Source organism: Trichoderma atroviride, chromosome 4 (assembly GCF_020647795.1).
Source record: "Trichoderma atroviride chromosome 4, complete sequence".
Classification (NCBI taxonomy): domain Eukaryota; kingdom Fungi; phylum Ascomycota; class Sordariomycetes; order Hypocreales; family Hypocreaceae; genus Trichoderma; species Trichoderma atroviride.
Window position 1 is genome coordinate 5,174,416 of NC_089403.1, and position 13,851 is coordinate 5,188,266.

General features: G+C 45.0%; 6 protein-coding genes across 6 annotated transcripts; 3 read left to right on the forward strand and 3 right to left on the reverse strand.

Annotated features, from left to right (window-relative positions):
• Positions 1-202: 202 nt before the first annotated feature.
• TrAtP1_009122 (uncharacterized protein) lies at positions 203-1,119 on the reverse strand (the record flags this gene model as incomplete). The annotated part of the gene is made up of 4 exons (XM_014087253.2): positions 203-278; positions 333-475; positions 530-991; positions 1,048-1,119. 4 exons carry the CDS (start codon positions 1,117-1,119, stop codon positions 203-205), a joined length of 753 nt encoding a protein of 250 aa, XP_013942728.2.
• Positions 1,120-3,218: 2,099 nt separating this feature from the next.
• TrAtP1_009123 (uncharacterized protein) lies at positions 3,219-3,929 on the reverse strand (the record flags this gene model as incomplete). The annotated part of the gene is made up of 1 exon (XM_014086372.2): positions 3,219-3,929. The coding sequence occupies one exon, from the start codon at positions 3,927-3,929 to the stop codon at positions 3,219-3,221; it is 711 nt and encodes a 236-aa protein (XP_013941847.2).
• Positions 3,930-5,033: 1,104 nt separating this feature from the next.
• Positions 5,034-5,948, forward strand: TrAtP1_009124 (uncharacterized protein; the record flags this gene model as incomplete). The annotated part of the gene is made up of 1 exon (XM_014086367.2): positions 5,034-5,948. The coding sequence occupies one exon, from the start codon at positions 5,034-5,036 to the stop codon at positions 5,946-5,948; it is 915 nt and encodes a 304-aa protein (XP_013941842.1).
• A 1,117-nt stretch (positions 5,949-7,065) lies between these two features.
• TrAtP1_009125 (uncharacterized protein) lies at positions 7,066-10,122 on the forward strand (the record flags this gene model as incomplete). Its single annotated transcript, XM_066114166.1, has 4 exons — positions 7,066-7,268; positions 7,332-7,778; positions 7,832-8,340; positions 8,408-10,122. 4 exons carry the CDS (start codon positions 7,066-7,068, stop codon positions 10,120-10,122), a joined length of 2,874 nt encoding a protein of 957 aa, XP_065970260.1.
• A 303-nt stretch (positions 10,123-10,425) lies between these two features.
• Positions 10,426-11,486, reverse strand: TrAtP1_009126 (uncharacterized protein). Its single transcript, XM_066114167.1, has 2 exons — positions 11,232-11,486; positions 10,426-11,144 (listed from the first exon to the last, which is right to left on the reverse strand). Exons 1-2 carry the CDS (start codon positions 11,377-11,379, stop codon positions 10,474-10,476), a joined length of 819 nt encoding a protein of 272 aa, XP_065970261.1. The 5' UTR covers positions 11,380-11,486; the 3' UTR covers positions 10,426-10,473.
• Positions 11,487-12,400: 914 nt separating this feature from the next.
• On the forward strand, positions 12,401-13,171 carry TrAtP1_009127 (uncharacterized protein; the record flags this gene model as incomplete). Its single annotated transcript, XM_014087255.2, has 1 exon — positions 12,401-13,171. The coding sequence occupies one exon, from the start codon at positions 12,401-12,403 to the stop codon at positions 13,076-13,078; it is 678 nt and encodes a 225-aa protein (XP_013942730.1). The 3' UTR covers positions 13,079-13,171.
• Positions 13,172-13,851: the final 680 nt, after the last annotated feature.

Sequence of the window (13,851 nt, forward strand, 5' to 3'; positions counted from 1 at the left end):
CATTTCTCTTTCATTCACATATTTGAGTCCATACATCTTTGCATTTGTGGTACTGCACCACATGCACTTTGAGAGCTTTGAGACTCGACAAGTAAAAATAGTCCATCAACGCACATCCTTGTCAGGTTTATCTGGAGGAAAGAAGAGTTAAGTAGTCAAAACATGAAATGATTCTATTCTATTGCTGCATATTATACATTAATTACCACGGTAGCGCATCGCCGTTCCAGCTGTAGAAGTTCTTCTTTCCGGGGGTAAAGGTTTGGATAACTTTGACCCTAAGCAAAAAGTTAATTACAATATTCTCATTGGTATGAGATGGCAACACTTACAATCCAGCGGCGCTTTCTGGGACTTCGATTTCGTAAAAAGGGTTCATATCGGTCTTCACCAGTCCCGGATGAAGTAAGAGAACAGGCAAACCCTGTCTGGCCAGAACAGTGTCAAGCTCTTTTCCTAGACGGTTCAAGGCAGTCTGATGTATGTTGTAAGTGAAAGTTCTCTTCACGGATATTGAATGAAGTTTTACCTTTGAAACGTTGTACATCCCTGTGGCGTCAAATCCCTTTGCGATTCCCTCTTCGTGAGCCGCAGCAATCTCGTCGGCCAGCTGCATGGAAGCAAACGACGAAGAAAGGAACACCAGAGATTTTCTCTCGTACTTAGACTTCAACAAGAGGGGCTCAAATGCAACAGCGGCATGATAGGCGCCATAAACATTCGTGGTCATGTTATCAATCAATGACTGAGCACCGACGTCAAGCATGTTTCCAAATCCATTCAAAACGCCAGAGTTGTAGATGACAACATCCAGAGACTCGAATTGCTGTCCGATCTTGGTAGCAGCCTGGTTGATAGAGTTTGAGTCATCTGCATCAAGAGCCAGAATTTGGAGCCTTCCTTTGTTTGAGTCGGAAAGAGCCTGAAGCTCAGTTGCCTTTTCGGGGTTTCTGGCAGTAGCAAAAACAGTGGCTTGGGGGTAATCAGACAGCTACAACTTGCATTAGACTATGGCGTGTCCTGTCAGATCTAAAGATATAGACGTACCGCCTGCTTTACTATACCCAAACCAATGCCACGTGAGCCACCAATAACAACAATTGACTTTGCTTGAGACATCTTGGCTAGATAGGCTGAAATGGTTTGCTCTTTGTTTTCGTTCCGAATTTGCTTTAGGGTATGAGTCAATGCAGTGAGGTATCTGTTTTTGTATTTCCAGAGATGATTCAATGCTTTATGTATGAACCATTTTGTATTCTCGTGATTTCAAGAGATGACTATTACAAATGGCAGCATTAACTCAATTGGCAATGATCTAGAACACGAAAATGATAATTTATAATTAAATAAACTATATCTCAGCTAACAGGCGCTTAGTCTTCTGGAATAGGAAAAATATAGGCCTATTCCCTAGCTCTTTTCTCAGCTAGCTTTTACCTCAATCGCCCAGCAGCTGTCTGTGATTTGAAATTTTTTACTCAGCGGCATTCACGAGGTGGGGTTACGTGAACAGTTGCCAAAGGCGGAAAAAAAGGCCAAGGCATGATATGCCATAAGAGGAAATTCTCGTCTTGCTACAAGAAGGTAGCGGCGTTAGTAGTGCCTAGCATTTGATGTCACCGCTGCGCCGAGAATGAAATTTTGCATTGAGTGTTTAGAGCAGTGAAATCGATAACGAATGGTTCTGTAGAATTATGGTTTCACGAATATCTCGTTTTAAGACGCAAAGCAAAGGATTTCATATATAAATATGCTATGTCGCATTACAATTGGTGTTGTAGTACAACCTTTTTCTCTCTACGCATCTATGGGTGAAGTACCTAGGTAAGTGCTGCTAGCAGTCTCATTCACAGAGAAGACATGCCAAGTATATCGTGTGGCTCGTATAACGCCAGTAGAATGTTCCATTATTAAAATAAACTGATTGACTTCATCTACTATGGTCACTGAGAGAGCAAAGAAAAAAAAGGTAATTGTCTCTATACTTTAGGGCACCAAATGTGAGGCCAGCATAGACAAAGCGTTTTCTGATGAATTATCACTAAGTGTTTTTAATACACCCAATGACAGCTAACTCCATGGCATAGATATCCAAATCAAGTCAGATATTAGTAGCATTTGGAATCAAATCCTAATGCCGTAAAGCTCCCGGGCCTTACGCCCTGTTGCTACTAGAATGTAGAGACTGGAATTGGCAAAGTTCATGATTGTGAGATATAGGCTTACAACAGCGCGCATCATATAAGCCACATACATCAGCACCAATGCTTACAAACCGCTAGTCGAGTCCATTAATGACCAAGGATAATTTCAATATCGAACATATTACTCCATGTATCATAATGGCGTTGGAACATGCAATGAGACAACAGGCTCATGGGATAACAAAGCACGTTGATATGCGCTAGCGGTGAAATGCGGCGAAATATGGTGAAAGCGGCTTTTTCCGCCTGGTGATTACTATCTATTCAGTCTCTGCTTACAGCCTAGCTGCTTAGAAATTAGTAGTCGGCGCGAATTTTGGTAGAATTATTTCGGAACAAAAAACCCCATTCGGCTTATTGACCGACTCTATGTTCCCGTTAGGCAAATGCTCCATCAGACGTTAGAAAGACATTTTCTTTTGACTCTTCGTCTCGTGGCCCCATGATATGATTGAATGCAAAAAACTCTGCACGCAGCATTGGGTGATTAAGTCTGAGACATGTTGAATGATATAGAGTAGATGTTTGCTTCGACATATGAACTCTCTCATATCGCTGCTACCCTAAATTACCTCCGCATTAAGCTATGTAAACTGTTAGCTGTCAAACGGTAAATAAAAACTTGATTTGCTGGACGATTTATCCCACTGTATATGTATATGATAAATTTTTCACTTAACTTCAATCACACCCTTTTTCAGCAAGGACTTTGTTCTAATGAGTTGGCGTGGTGGGCATCCAATGTTTCCAAACCGTGAATCAGGTTGCCGGTAGCGTTAAGCGGCTAATCATGACCAAGTGCCTTATACTTCCTACCAATCGATAGTGCTCCTAGAATATGTAATTTGTATGACTGTCACCTTACAGTGAAACAAGATGGAAACCGAGTGGTATTTGCAGGATTATAAATAATAGTGCTATACAAGGTACAAAGCATATCGATCATTGAAAGATTAAAAGATTGAAAGGCTAGAAACTGGATTGGCCTAATTCCACTATAGATCTAAAAGCGCATTACTGCTTGTCCGCCTCCGCCGCCGCCTTCATTCGCTTAACAGTGTCTTCTGTAGTCCAAATCGCGTTTGCAATGAAACGGAAATTCACCATTGCAGCTTGATAGGCATCTCCCTCATCATTTTGACCAGCGGCAATGGCATCACGTACCATCGCAACCTCGAAGCCGGCCTCGACAATGTCGCGCATATGATTCTCCAGACACAGATTTCCCACAGGGCCTGCGATGATAACCTTCTCAATCCGTCGCATACGCAGCTGCCTAATCAAATCATTTGAAAGACACGATAAGCCTTTATGAGGAGATGTGTTTGCTGTCTTTCCATCCATAAGGTATTTCTTCAGTCGCTCTGGGTAGTCGGCACCTGAGCCATGGAAGCCTTCCAAATCGACGGGGTCTTTCCGACCAACAAAGCCTGCGGGGAGCTTTACGAGGTAGTCTGTAATTGCATTGTTTGGAGCAACCCACTGAAGATCAGATGGATAATAGTAATGAGGCGAGTGAATAACATAATAATCGTTTTCTTTCGCGCACTTCAATAGGTCCTCGATATGATCAAAGACGTTGAGCTCTTTCAACTTGTCCGCAATCATTGGATAATAGCTTCCAGTTTCGACTAAAAATTCATTCTGGATGTCTGTAACAACAAGGGCCGTACGCTTTTTCTCCAGCTGCATTTCTGGATTGTGGTGTGTAAATATGAAAGACATCTTTGCAGTGTGGAGCGGATGCTTTGCCCCAAGGTGGAGTGGTTGTATTGAGGTAGTAAGGACTTGATAGAAACTGGCGAATGTTTGGAATATGTGATTTCAGAGAATTATAAGTAGAGATTTGTTGTATATGCTTAGATTCTGTATATTGAATAGCTTAATTGCATACCAGCGTTGTCATAAAATGGGAGACGAAGCGACACATATACGTATATACGCAGCTATAACCTTGGAGATAGGCTTGTGCCGGGCAAACGTCACTCAGCATTGCAGATTCGCAAGCCAGGTCTACGGAGTACAGAATAGCTTGTAGGTAGCACGTAGTAATCGGCAGATAGTCTCCTACATCTAACTAGCTATCGAGAAGGGCGGAATTTTAGCCATTAATCAGCCACTATTTTCGCCATGCTAGATCAGAAAGGGAGATTAGTTGGTCATCAAATTAGCTCTTCTGTGCACGCCGCTGCCGCTGGGCGTCAAACATTGTTTATTATCAATCCCCTATTGAAGCGAAAATCTGGATTGTCCACTTACATAGTATCGGACTTTCACAATATCGTTGGTCATGCCACTGTCACTAACTTGGAATCAGGAGGCCTACGATTATATAATTCCCTTGACTAATACAGACAACAAGGCTTCTAACCTCAGCCATTTTTAATACAATCTTGAAATTTTCAGCGCAGCGTTCCGAAACGGTAACAACGAAACCCGTACTAACGCTCATTGATCTCGGCACCTGTAGACGATTCAAATGATTGACTTAGCATTTTGTTTACTCTAAGTAAGCGGGCGTTACTATACTGTGAATAATTTAGCGTTTTCACTATTTACGAGCCGGTTCTTCGCTACATGGGTATATAGAACACTGTTAAGATCTGGAGTATACACAAGATGTCTATGGAATTATTCATCATCAATTAGTCACCGGCTGGCGTGATGGTATTTCTCAATCTTCAATTATGATGTCATGCTTGATGGAGGACTGGGGAATAGGTATATAAATGGGCTGGTTATTGGACTTTGACAAAACCGAAGATTAACAGGATAACTTCAAGTTTCAGCATTTACTTCACAATTTCTATTTTCAATCTTTGAATCACAATGGAGCGTACACTAACGGGCCGAAATATTGCCATTATCGGGGCCAGTGGCCAACTTGGCAAGCCAACTCTGAAGGCACTACTCTCCAAAGGTGTTCATACCATAACCGCAATTCAACGCAACGAGTCAACACGCGACTTTCCGTCGGAAGTGGTCGTGAAGAGAGGATCATTTGAGGATGAGTCTTTCCTTGTGGACGCTCTTCAAGGTCAGGACGCTGTCGTCGTAATAGTCCCAATTCCTAATATGGATCTTGGGGACATATTTGTACGCGCAGCTGCCAAGGCTGGGGTGCCATATATCTTACCAACAGAGTTTGGTGTTGATGCCCCAGAAGTTGAGAATGAACATTCTATGATGGCACCAAAAGTAGCGAGGCGCAGGCTGGTCGAAGAGCTCGGAGTGAGCAGCTGGATTGCTGTGATTGTCAACTTTTGGCTGGATGCGAACATCCAGATCGGCCTCTGGGGTATCGACGTTAAAGGCCGAAAGGTGGAAATGTTCAAGAACGCCGACGCCAAAGTTTCGACGACAACTGTCTCTCGTTCTGGAGAGGTAATTGCCGTACTTCTCAGCCTGCCGGAGACAGAGTTGGCCCAGTTCAAAAACAAGTCTTACTACTATTCATCTTTTGAGCTCTCACAGCGAGACATCTTTGAAGCTGTCAAGCGAGCCACAGGAACAAAAGACGCGGATTGGGATATCAGAGAGAGAGATGCTACACAGGTCATTGAAGAAACTGAGCCAAAAATACGAAAAGGTAATGGCTATGCAGAGTGGTATAGACTATTTGTCAAGTTCTTCCAAGGCATCCAAGGTGCAAACTACGAAGATAAGGCTATTGACCTGGAGGAATATGGCCTGCCGAAAGAAAACCTTGATGCGGTCGTCAAGCAAGCAATTGCTGGTTTGTAATTTAACTTTTGGTGTTTCATGGAGTGTAAATAGCCGGCTGCTCCGCTTAGATTTTCATATTTCGAGCTGAATTCAAGAGTCTTATACTATCATAGCCTTCAGTATGTGCTTTTAAGATATAATTGCGCTAGTTGTTGACCATGAGCACAATTCTTTCTAACAACGCATCCACACTAGATTTCTTATGTAATCTTGAAGAATTCTCGAAAGTAAAGTGGTAGGACATTGATTGCATCAGTTGCTGAAAACAGTAGAAACAGGCATAGATGACAGACTGTCGAACCCGTGTTTGATAGAGAAATGGCCCGTACATCATGCTATTCCGATTGTTAATTACCCAATGACTAATCAGTCGTCTGCCATGCAAACTCCAATCGAGCACGATATCGTCATCTCTTTAGCACCACAAGCTGTGTCCAATGTTCTGAGTGACGCCTCTTGGCCTCCTCGGCTCAGGCTAACCCGGGTCCGATTGCCGCACCCCGCAGCATCAACGCGAGCCTAAAAGTTCACTGCAACACCCCGCATTTCAACGCTACGGCCAAGCCAACCAACTGCGTCACCAGATTCTCTGCATTGCTGTCGGTGAGTTCACTTGAAGCCTGGCAACTTGATGCGTGATTTTCAACAGGCTGAAGAACGGCCTGCAGTTGGCAAAGTTCTGGAATGAGTGTATCTCTAAAACAGCCATTTGCTTCTTTGTTCCTGGGGTCGCTTTGTGCTCTATAAAGTTCATGCTGTTCTACTTTGCTGAAACCGTAATGCACGTACCGCATTCTGATACCACCCCAATTATGCCTGTTCGATGCCGATCATCCAGAATATGGTTGCCTGACTGCTAATTGGAAAAGCGGTATGGACAAGGGCACTGGGGTAGATACTTGGTCACAAGGCCCTATGCCAAGTGTTGATGGCATTTTAACTTTGGAGGTTACTTGATGTCATCTGCCACCATGCGATGCCGCTTTTCGGGCTCACCAACATCGCTTGAAGTTGTTATAAGGGCATGCCTTGTATTCGTTGGTTCGCCAAAACACCACATCTTTTCATCTTTGAAGTGCTGCCTACCTCTGAGAGATAAGCCGAAGGCTGTCTATACGGGCCGCCGGGGTACATCATGGGGCTTTCCTCATACATACAGGCTGCTGGTACGACTGGTGTGCTGTTGGCTCAGTTTGCAAAGGCATCATTCAATGTTTTGGATCTTTCAAAGCAGCAGTGGACTCTTACAAGCCCAAATTTCCCCAATATCTCCGTTCCTGGGAAGGTCCCATCACACGCCCACGTCGACCTCTACGCGGCGAACATTATTAGTGATCCGTACGTGGTGGCAGAGGCTTAGAACGCCAGAAAATAGTTTAACTGACCTGACAATCATCGCAGTTTAATCGGACTTAACGATTTCAATCTTCGCTGGGTTGGCTTTAGTAACTGGACATATACCAGTGAAATCAATGGACTGTACGATCAGCATACCGCGACCGATGTGCTGCAGGTACAGCATCTGACCAACCGCAGGCAAAACCCTGAGACCCTGACCAGCTACCTCGTCTTCAACGGGCTTGACACCTACGCTGCCATCGAATTCTGCGGACAACAGATTGCCAACGCTGACAACCAGTTTCGTCAGTGGGTTTTCAACATCTCCGATGTCCTGGCATCCTGTCAAGACCAGCAACCTCAGCTTGCTGTCAGATTTGGCGCTGCACCCAACATCTCGGCAACGATTGCGGCGGAACCCGGACAGGAGACATGGCCAAACGGCATTGATGAGGTCTATGAGATTCCCAACAGACAATTTATCCGGAAGGAGCAATCTGATTTTGGATGGTTCGTTGACTCTTCCATATACCGAGTTGTCAGACAGCTGACGCCATTTGCAGGGACTGGGGCCCAGCCTTTTCTCCTGCGGGCATTTGGCAGCCTGCGTACCTAGTCCAGCTTGATGGGCCGGAATCTGTATATGTTAAAAACTCGGCGTTCGATTTGTACCGACATGGTCAGCTGAACAATTTGCCACCAGATCAGACAGCAGACTGGGTTTTTAATGCGAGCGTCGATGTTGTCGGAAGCATCCCTCCTGAAGCTTATCTCAGATACTCCATTGTGGACTTGGACACACAAAAGCAGGTAAGTAGTGGAAATCTTAGTAACATTGTGAATGGAGGGGACGTCATCACCGGCATTGCGACTCTCGATGCTTCTGAATACGAGCTCTGGTGGCCGAATGGCCTTGGTGCGCAGAAGCTCTATAGCATGAACGTCGAAGTAATCTCAAATGAAAAGGCCATTGCTGCCGTCAGCAAGCGAATGGGCTTCAGGACTATAGTTCTCAACATGGAGCCTATTAGCAACCTACAGCTTTCCCAGGGAATCATTAATGGTAGCAATTGTAAGTCACCATCTGCTATGTTTTCCAAGCGCATCACATATGGCAGTTCAACTAACTTGGAGCGCAGTTCACTTCGAAATCAATGGGCACACTTTCTATGCTAAAGGCAGCAACTTTGTTCCTCCAGACCCTTTCTGGCCGCGTGTCACACCTGAACACATCCATGAGATTCTCTCCGATGTTGTCGATGCTAATCAGAATATGCTACGCGTCTGGTCCAGCGGTGCTTACTCACCTGACTTCATGTACGATCTTGCTGATGAGATGGGAATTTTGCTCTGGTGCGAATTCGAATTCAGCGTTTCTTTGTACCCAGTTGCACCAGCTTTTCTTGAGAATGTCCGCCAGGAGGCTGTCTATCAAGTGCGGCGCGCCAACCATCATCCGTCTTTGGCACTCTGGGCCGGTGGAAATGAAATGGAGAAGGATGAGCTACCTGCTGTGAAATCTCAAGCCCCGGCCCAGTACGAGCGCTACCTGAGCGAGTATCTAGAGCTGTTCCTCAACACGTTGCTGCCTGCCGTCTATGGTAACTCTCGGAGCATCAGCTACATGCCCTGCAGCACTAACAACGGCTACTTGGAACTCAACTTTAGTTTGCCGATCCCCTTTGTTGATCGCCTCTATAATACCACGCCTGGTTACTTGTACGGAGACAGCGACTTTTACGATTATAATGCGGCTGAGGCATGGGATATCAATCATTATGTTGCCGGTCGATTCGCCAACGAATTCGGCTTCCATTCTATGCCCAGTATCGAGACTTGGCGGGAGGCCATTCCGGACGACCAACTGACCTTTAATTCAACCATGACTGTCTTGCGGAACCACCACTACCCACCAGGCAGCCTCACTACCACGAACACGGCTGACCCTCTCAGAGGCATGGGCGAGATGACACTAGGTGTTCAGCTGTGGTATCCGCATCCCATGAAAACCGACCCCGTCGCCAACTTCTCTGCTTGGTGCCATGCTACCCAGATTTTCCAGGCCGATTTTTATCATACCAAGATTCAATATTATCGTGCTGGCTCTGGCATGCCTCATCGACAGCTGGGTTCGTTGTATTGGCAGCTCAACGATATCTGGCAAGCGCCGACATGGTCAAGCAGGGAGTACGACGGCCGCTGGAAGGTCAATCTTTATGCGACAAAAGACATATTCCAACCTGTTATCATTGCCCCAGTCTTCAATGTCACTACAGGTATATTGGATATATACGCGGTTTCCGATTTATGGAGCGATGTCTCGGGTGAGGCCAGCTGGGAATGGATTGGCTATGATGGCAAACCAGTTGGGTCGGCCAACTTATCTGTCGAGCGGCAGAAGTTCACAGTCGGGCCAGTCAACTCAACAATTTTGGCAAGCATGAATATACCTCAGCTCACAGGCAACGGCAGTCTGCCAGCTGCTAATGCCGTCTTGATCGCCAACATTACCGCCACCGGGACGCCTCCCAATACACAGGGCACCAAAACTTACACCCATTCCAATTACTACACTGCTACACCTCTCAGTAAGGCTAAATTGGTCGACCCAGAGTTGTCAATCCGCCAAGAGGAGAATAGCTTCACCGTCACTGCTGAGAAGGGCGTCAGTGCATTTACGTGGATCGCACTGGACCCGAGCGATTCGAGCGCCATCGTCACGTTTGAAGATAATGGTTTCTGGCTTCGGCAGGGCCAAAGTAAAACGGTTGGATATAGTGTTCGTGGATCAAGCCCTGGCTGGGAGGGCCGTGTTACAGTGAGCAGCATCTGGAACAATACCCTACCTTCGTGATAGAACATGTTCTGGCGTCGCTATATTACACGCACCTATAAGCTCCTTGAGAAAATACCTCTCCTGCCACCAAAGATTATCTCGTTACGGATGCAAATGTTAGCTTCTCAAGCATTTTCTTGCGCTGGTAGTAGAACACAGAAACTAGACTTAGTCAAATGCAAAAGTTCTCTCTGGTCAGCCTATTTATCCTCAAACTGAAAATGTGTCTACTATGCTGCACAAGTATTGATCGGATATAATTAGTACCTCCAATGTCATTGCGCCCAGGACTGTCTTAGCATCTGAGTGTTTATTAAGAGCGAGAATTCTGCCGTAGATAGCCTATTTATTAGTGTCATAGCTAAACGATCAAGTTCGACTTTTGCTCGGAACAGACGCCTGGAGAAACCCTTTCGAGACAGCCTCCTGAAAGCCTCTATGCCATATGCTAGCCATTTTTCGATATGCTGCATCATTTGGGTGCGTTCCGTCGACCAGCTCATCAGCGTTAGGCCCATCTGCGCCGTGCATATCTACGAGGACTATCCTTTTGCGCTGTTTGTATTTTTGCGAAGCCAACTCTTGAAACTGCGCATTTGCCTGTAATATTCGCTGCTCGGTCAAGGTATCCGAGTTCAAGAGGAGTGTGGACAAGATAATGGTAGAGCGTGGACATGTGCTCCAAATGTACTCCAGTAACCCGCTGATGCGATTTCCGATTTGCCCAATCTCGACATCCTGTAGACAATCGTTGGAGCCAGCGTTGATGGTTACGAGATTAGGCATTAGCAAAGGTATAGATATACGTGCTCTTCGGTCGATCTGGTCAATCGTGAATCCCCGCCATCCTTCATTCTGGTTATTAGGCATCGTACCAGATTTTCGCGACCCTACCATTTCGACGTTATGACCGTCCGAAGTGAGCATGTCATAAAGGGATTTGCGGTAACCATTTTTGTCAGAAGAGCCAACGCCATATGTAATCGAGCCGCCGAGGGGCATTAGACGCAAGGGAGTAGGTGTTGTAACGCAATTACTATCTTGAACGGCAATAGAAAGCAAAATACCATTAGTGCATAGGAGACTTATAACTCGGAGCTTTGGCTATGCGGTGGTGACAGACGTACTTGTGGCAGGGCGATGAGAATCTCCTTCCGATGATGGAGATGATGACTCAGTACTATAGCTTGAATGCACTGCGCCCACGAATATGCGAAAAGGTTGGTAGCTGCCTCCAAGTATTGCGGAGCGAGCGCATAATGTGGGAATCAACATTGTATAGCTTCAAAAACGCGGTGGTAAGACCTGTCGCGTCGAATTTGAGAAGTTATGCCGAGAGATCTACTAAGGAGTTCAAAGAGACCAAGCTTCGGCGAATGCACAGGCCGCAGACAAGAGCAAAATGTACAGCAAGGGCGTCCATAACATTGGCGCAGAGCTAGCAGACAGTTCAGGCTAGACTCTCCCTGAGAACCATCGCTCTAGAGGTGCTCATGTGCAATATAGCGCCAAAGACGCTTCCTGTACAGGTATTTCCTCTGGCCATTTCTTTGGCGAGCCTTTTCATGCCCCATAAGGCTTACAGAGGCAGAAAATTATTTATCACTCTGCTACAAAGAGATGCGTCGTCATCAGAAAGCGGAATGGCGCATCAAGGTAGAAACCTGTATGTAGGTACTGCTTGTCTATATTTTACTGCTTGTGTATATTTGTACCGTACCTTACATATTCATACAGGCGCAAGATAAACATGGCAAGCAACACGGAACAAACAGACTGCGCATAGTTATATTTGATGTCTAAAGCATATGAGAGACATACTTCTCAGACTATTTTTATATATTAGACCTCATAACTCTGAAGTTGTTGAAAGCATTGAGAATAGCTCAGCAAGCTAAAATAGAAGAATGTGATTAAACATTCTGACTAGGCACGCAGAGGCTAGTGCCCTGTAGCCACCCTTTACACTGGCTGTGGAAATATTCCTAATCAATTGCCTCTTAGAGAATTGGATCACTCACTATTGCTGTAAAACGCGCCCCCCGCCATCTAAGAAATGTAATGCGGCATTCGTTAAGTCTTTGCTAGCATCTTCACATCTTCACATCCTTACGGTTCGAGTGCGACTGAATTATTAATGCACATTTTTTACTAGCATTTAGGCGGTATACTCTCAAGAGCCACCCAGATATATAGGTAGGCAAAGCCCAACCCAACCCTGCTTTCTTGAAATGATCAAGATCGCACATTCTGCTGAGAATAATTACAAACGATACTCTATCTACTATTCCCGACAATGTCCGCTACAGAGCCCGAGTCTCCCCTTCTAACCTCGCTCGGCCAACTTATTGATGGCCGTCACTCTGTCCGGCGATTCTTACCCCAAAAGATATCTTCTGAAATATTAGAAAAGTCGTTGGCGTTAGCTCAATTAACCGCATCAAACAACAATCTGCAGCCTTGGCGAGCGATAATCCTAACTGGCACACCGTTAGAAATTCTCAAAAAGGCTTTGGCAGATGCATGGCGCGAAGGGTGGCCTAATATTCCCGACACACCTCATGATTATATGCATCACAAAGAGAACTTTGGCGCGGAGCTATATGGGAAGCTTCTGGACATTGGTCGGGATGATCATGAGAAGAGGCAGGCTGCACTGGCAGAGAATTTCCAATTCTATGGAGCTCAAGCAGCAGCAATTGTGTATATGGATAATCGACTTTCCAAGTATGACTTGATAAGTTCTGGGTTCTGGATGCAAAATTTCACACTTGCCCTTCGAGCTCAAGGGGTTGAGGCCTGTTATATGGCCAGTGTTGCGGGATACCCAGAACTCCTACAGCGTGAATTGGGGCTTGAAGGAGATGTTAATTTCTTGAGCGCGATTGCGATAGGTTACGAAGACTTGAGTTACGTGGGTAACAGTCTGAGGATGCGCCGAGATCCGTGGACAAATAATGTCGAGATTCGATGAGGAAGAAGCGCCAATAGATATATCAAGATCAGTAAATTCTTGTCTAAAATCTGAAAGTACTGCGAGTGAATCTTTGTTTGAGCCAAATAGCAGGATAGACAATTTCTTTAATGACACGGCGAGCAAAGTGCAATATTCATAAGTAACTGTATCATCCTCAATACGTTTGCAACCTACACCAGCAGTCATATGTGTAAATTTGAGACGGCGTCTTGTATAAACATGCAGATATTACTGGAGGTTCGCTGCACTCTACTATCATGCCGTTGTATTCTCACCATTGTACAAGTGTATCGTCCACAGTCTTGACTTATCCAATAATGTGAATTGATATTGTACGTATCGTTGCTTAAATCTTACTCTAGTGGCTGTTCTCATTTGTTATCCACTAAAAGTTGCCACACCTGGTGCTCTAGCTTAAGGTGGGAATAGGATTCATAATCTCGACCGTAATGCTACATACGTAAACATGCCATTTCGATTTATTACGTCCTGCGCGAGTACAAGACGTAAACTGCTTCGAAATCAAGAACGCAATGCTTACAATTATTCCGAGCATTGCAACATTATTTGACCTCAGGACATTACATTAAAACAAGCTCTCCCTTCCATCATTAATAATTGGTAGCAACCAAAAGATATGATTTGGAAACAAATGCAATTTGATAAACCACTTAAACAACATACATATATACTCTCATACAAACTCCAACAGCAAAAAAACAAGAAATCAGCCTAGATCTCAAGGATTAACTACAAACATACAAAGATAT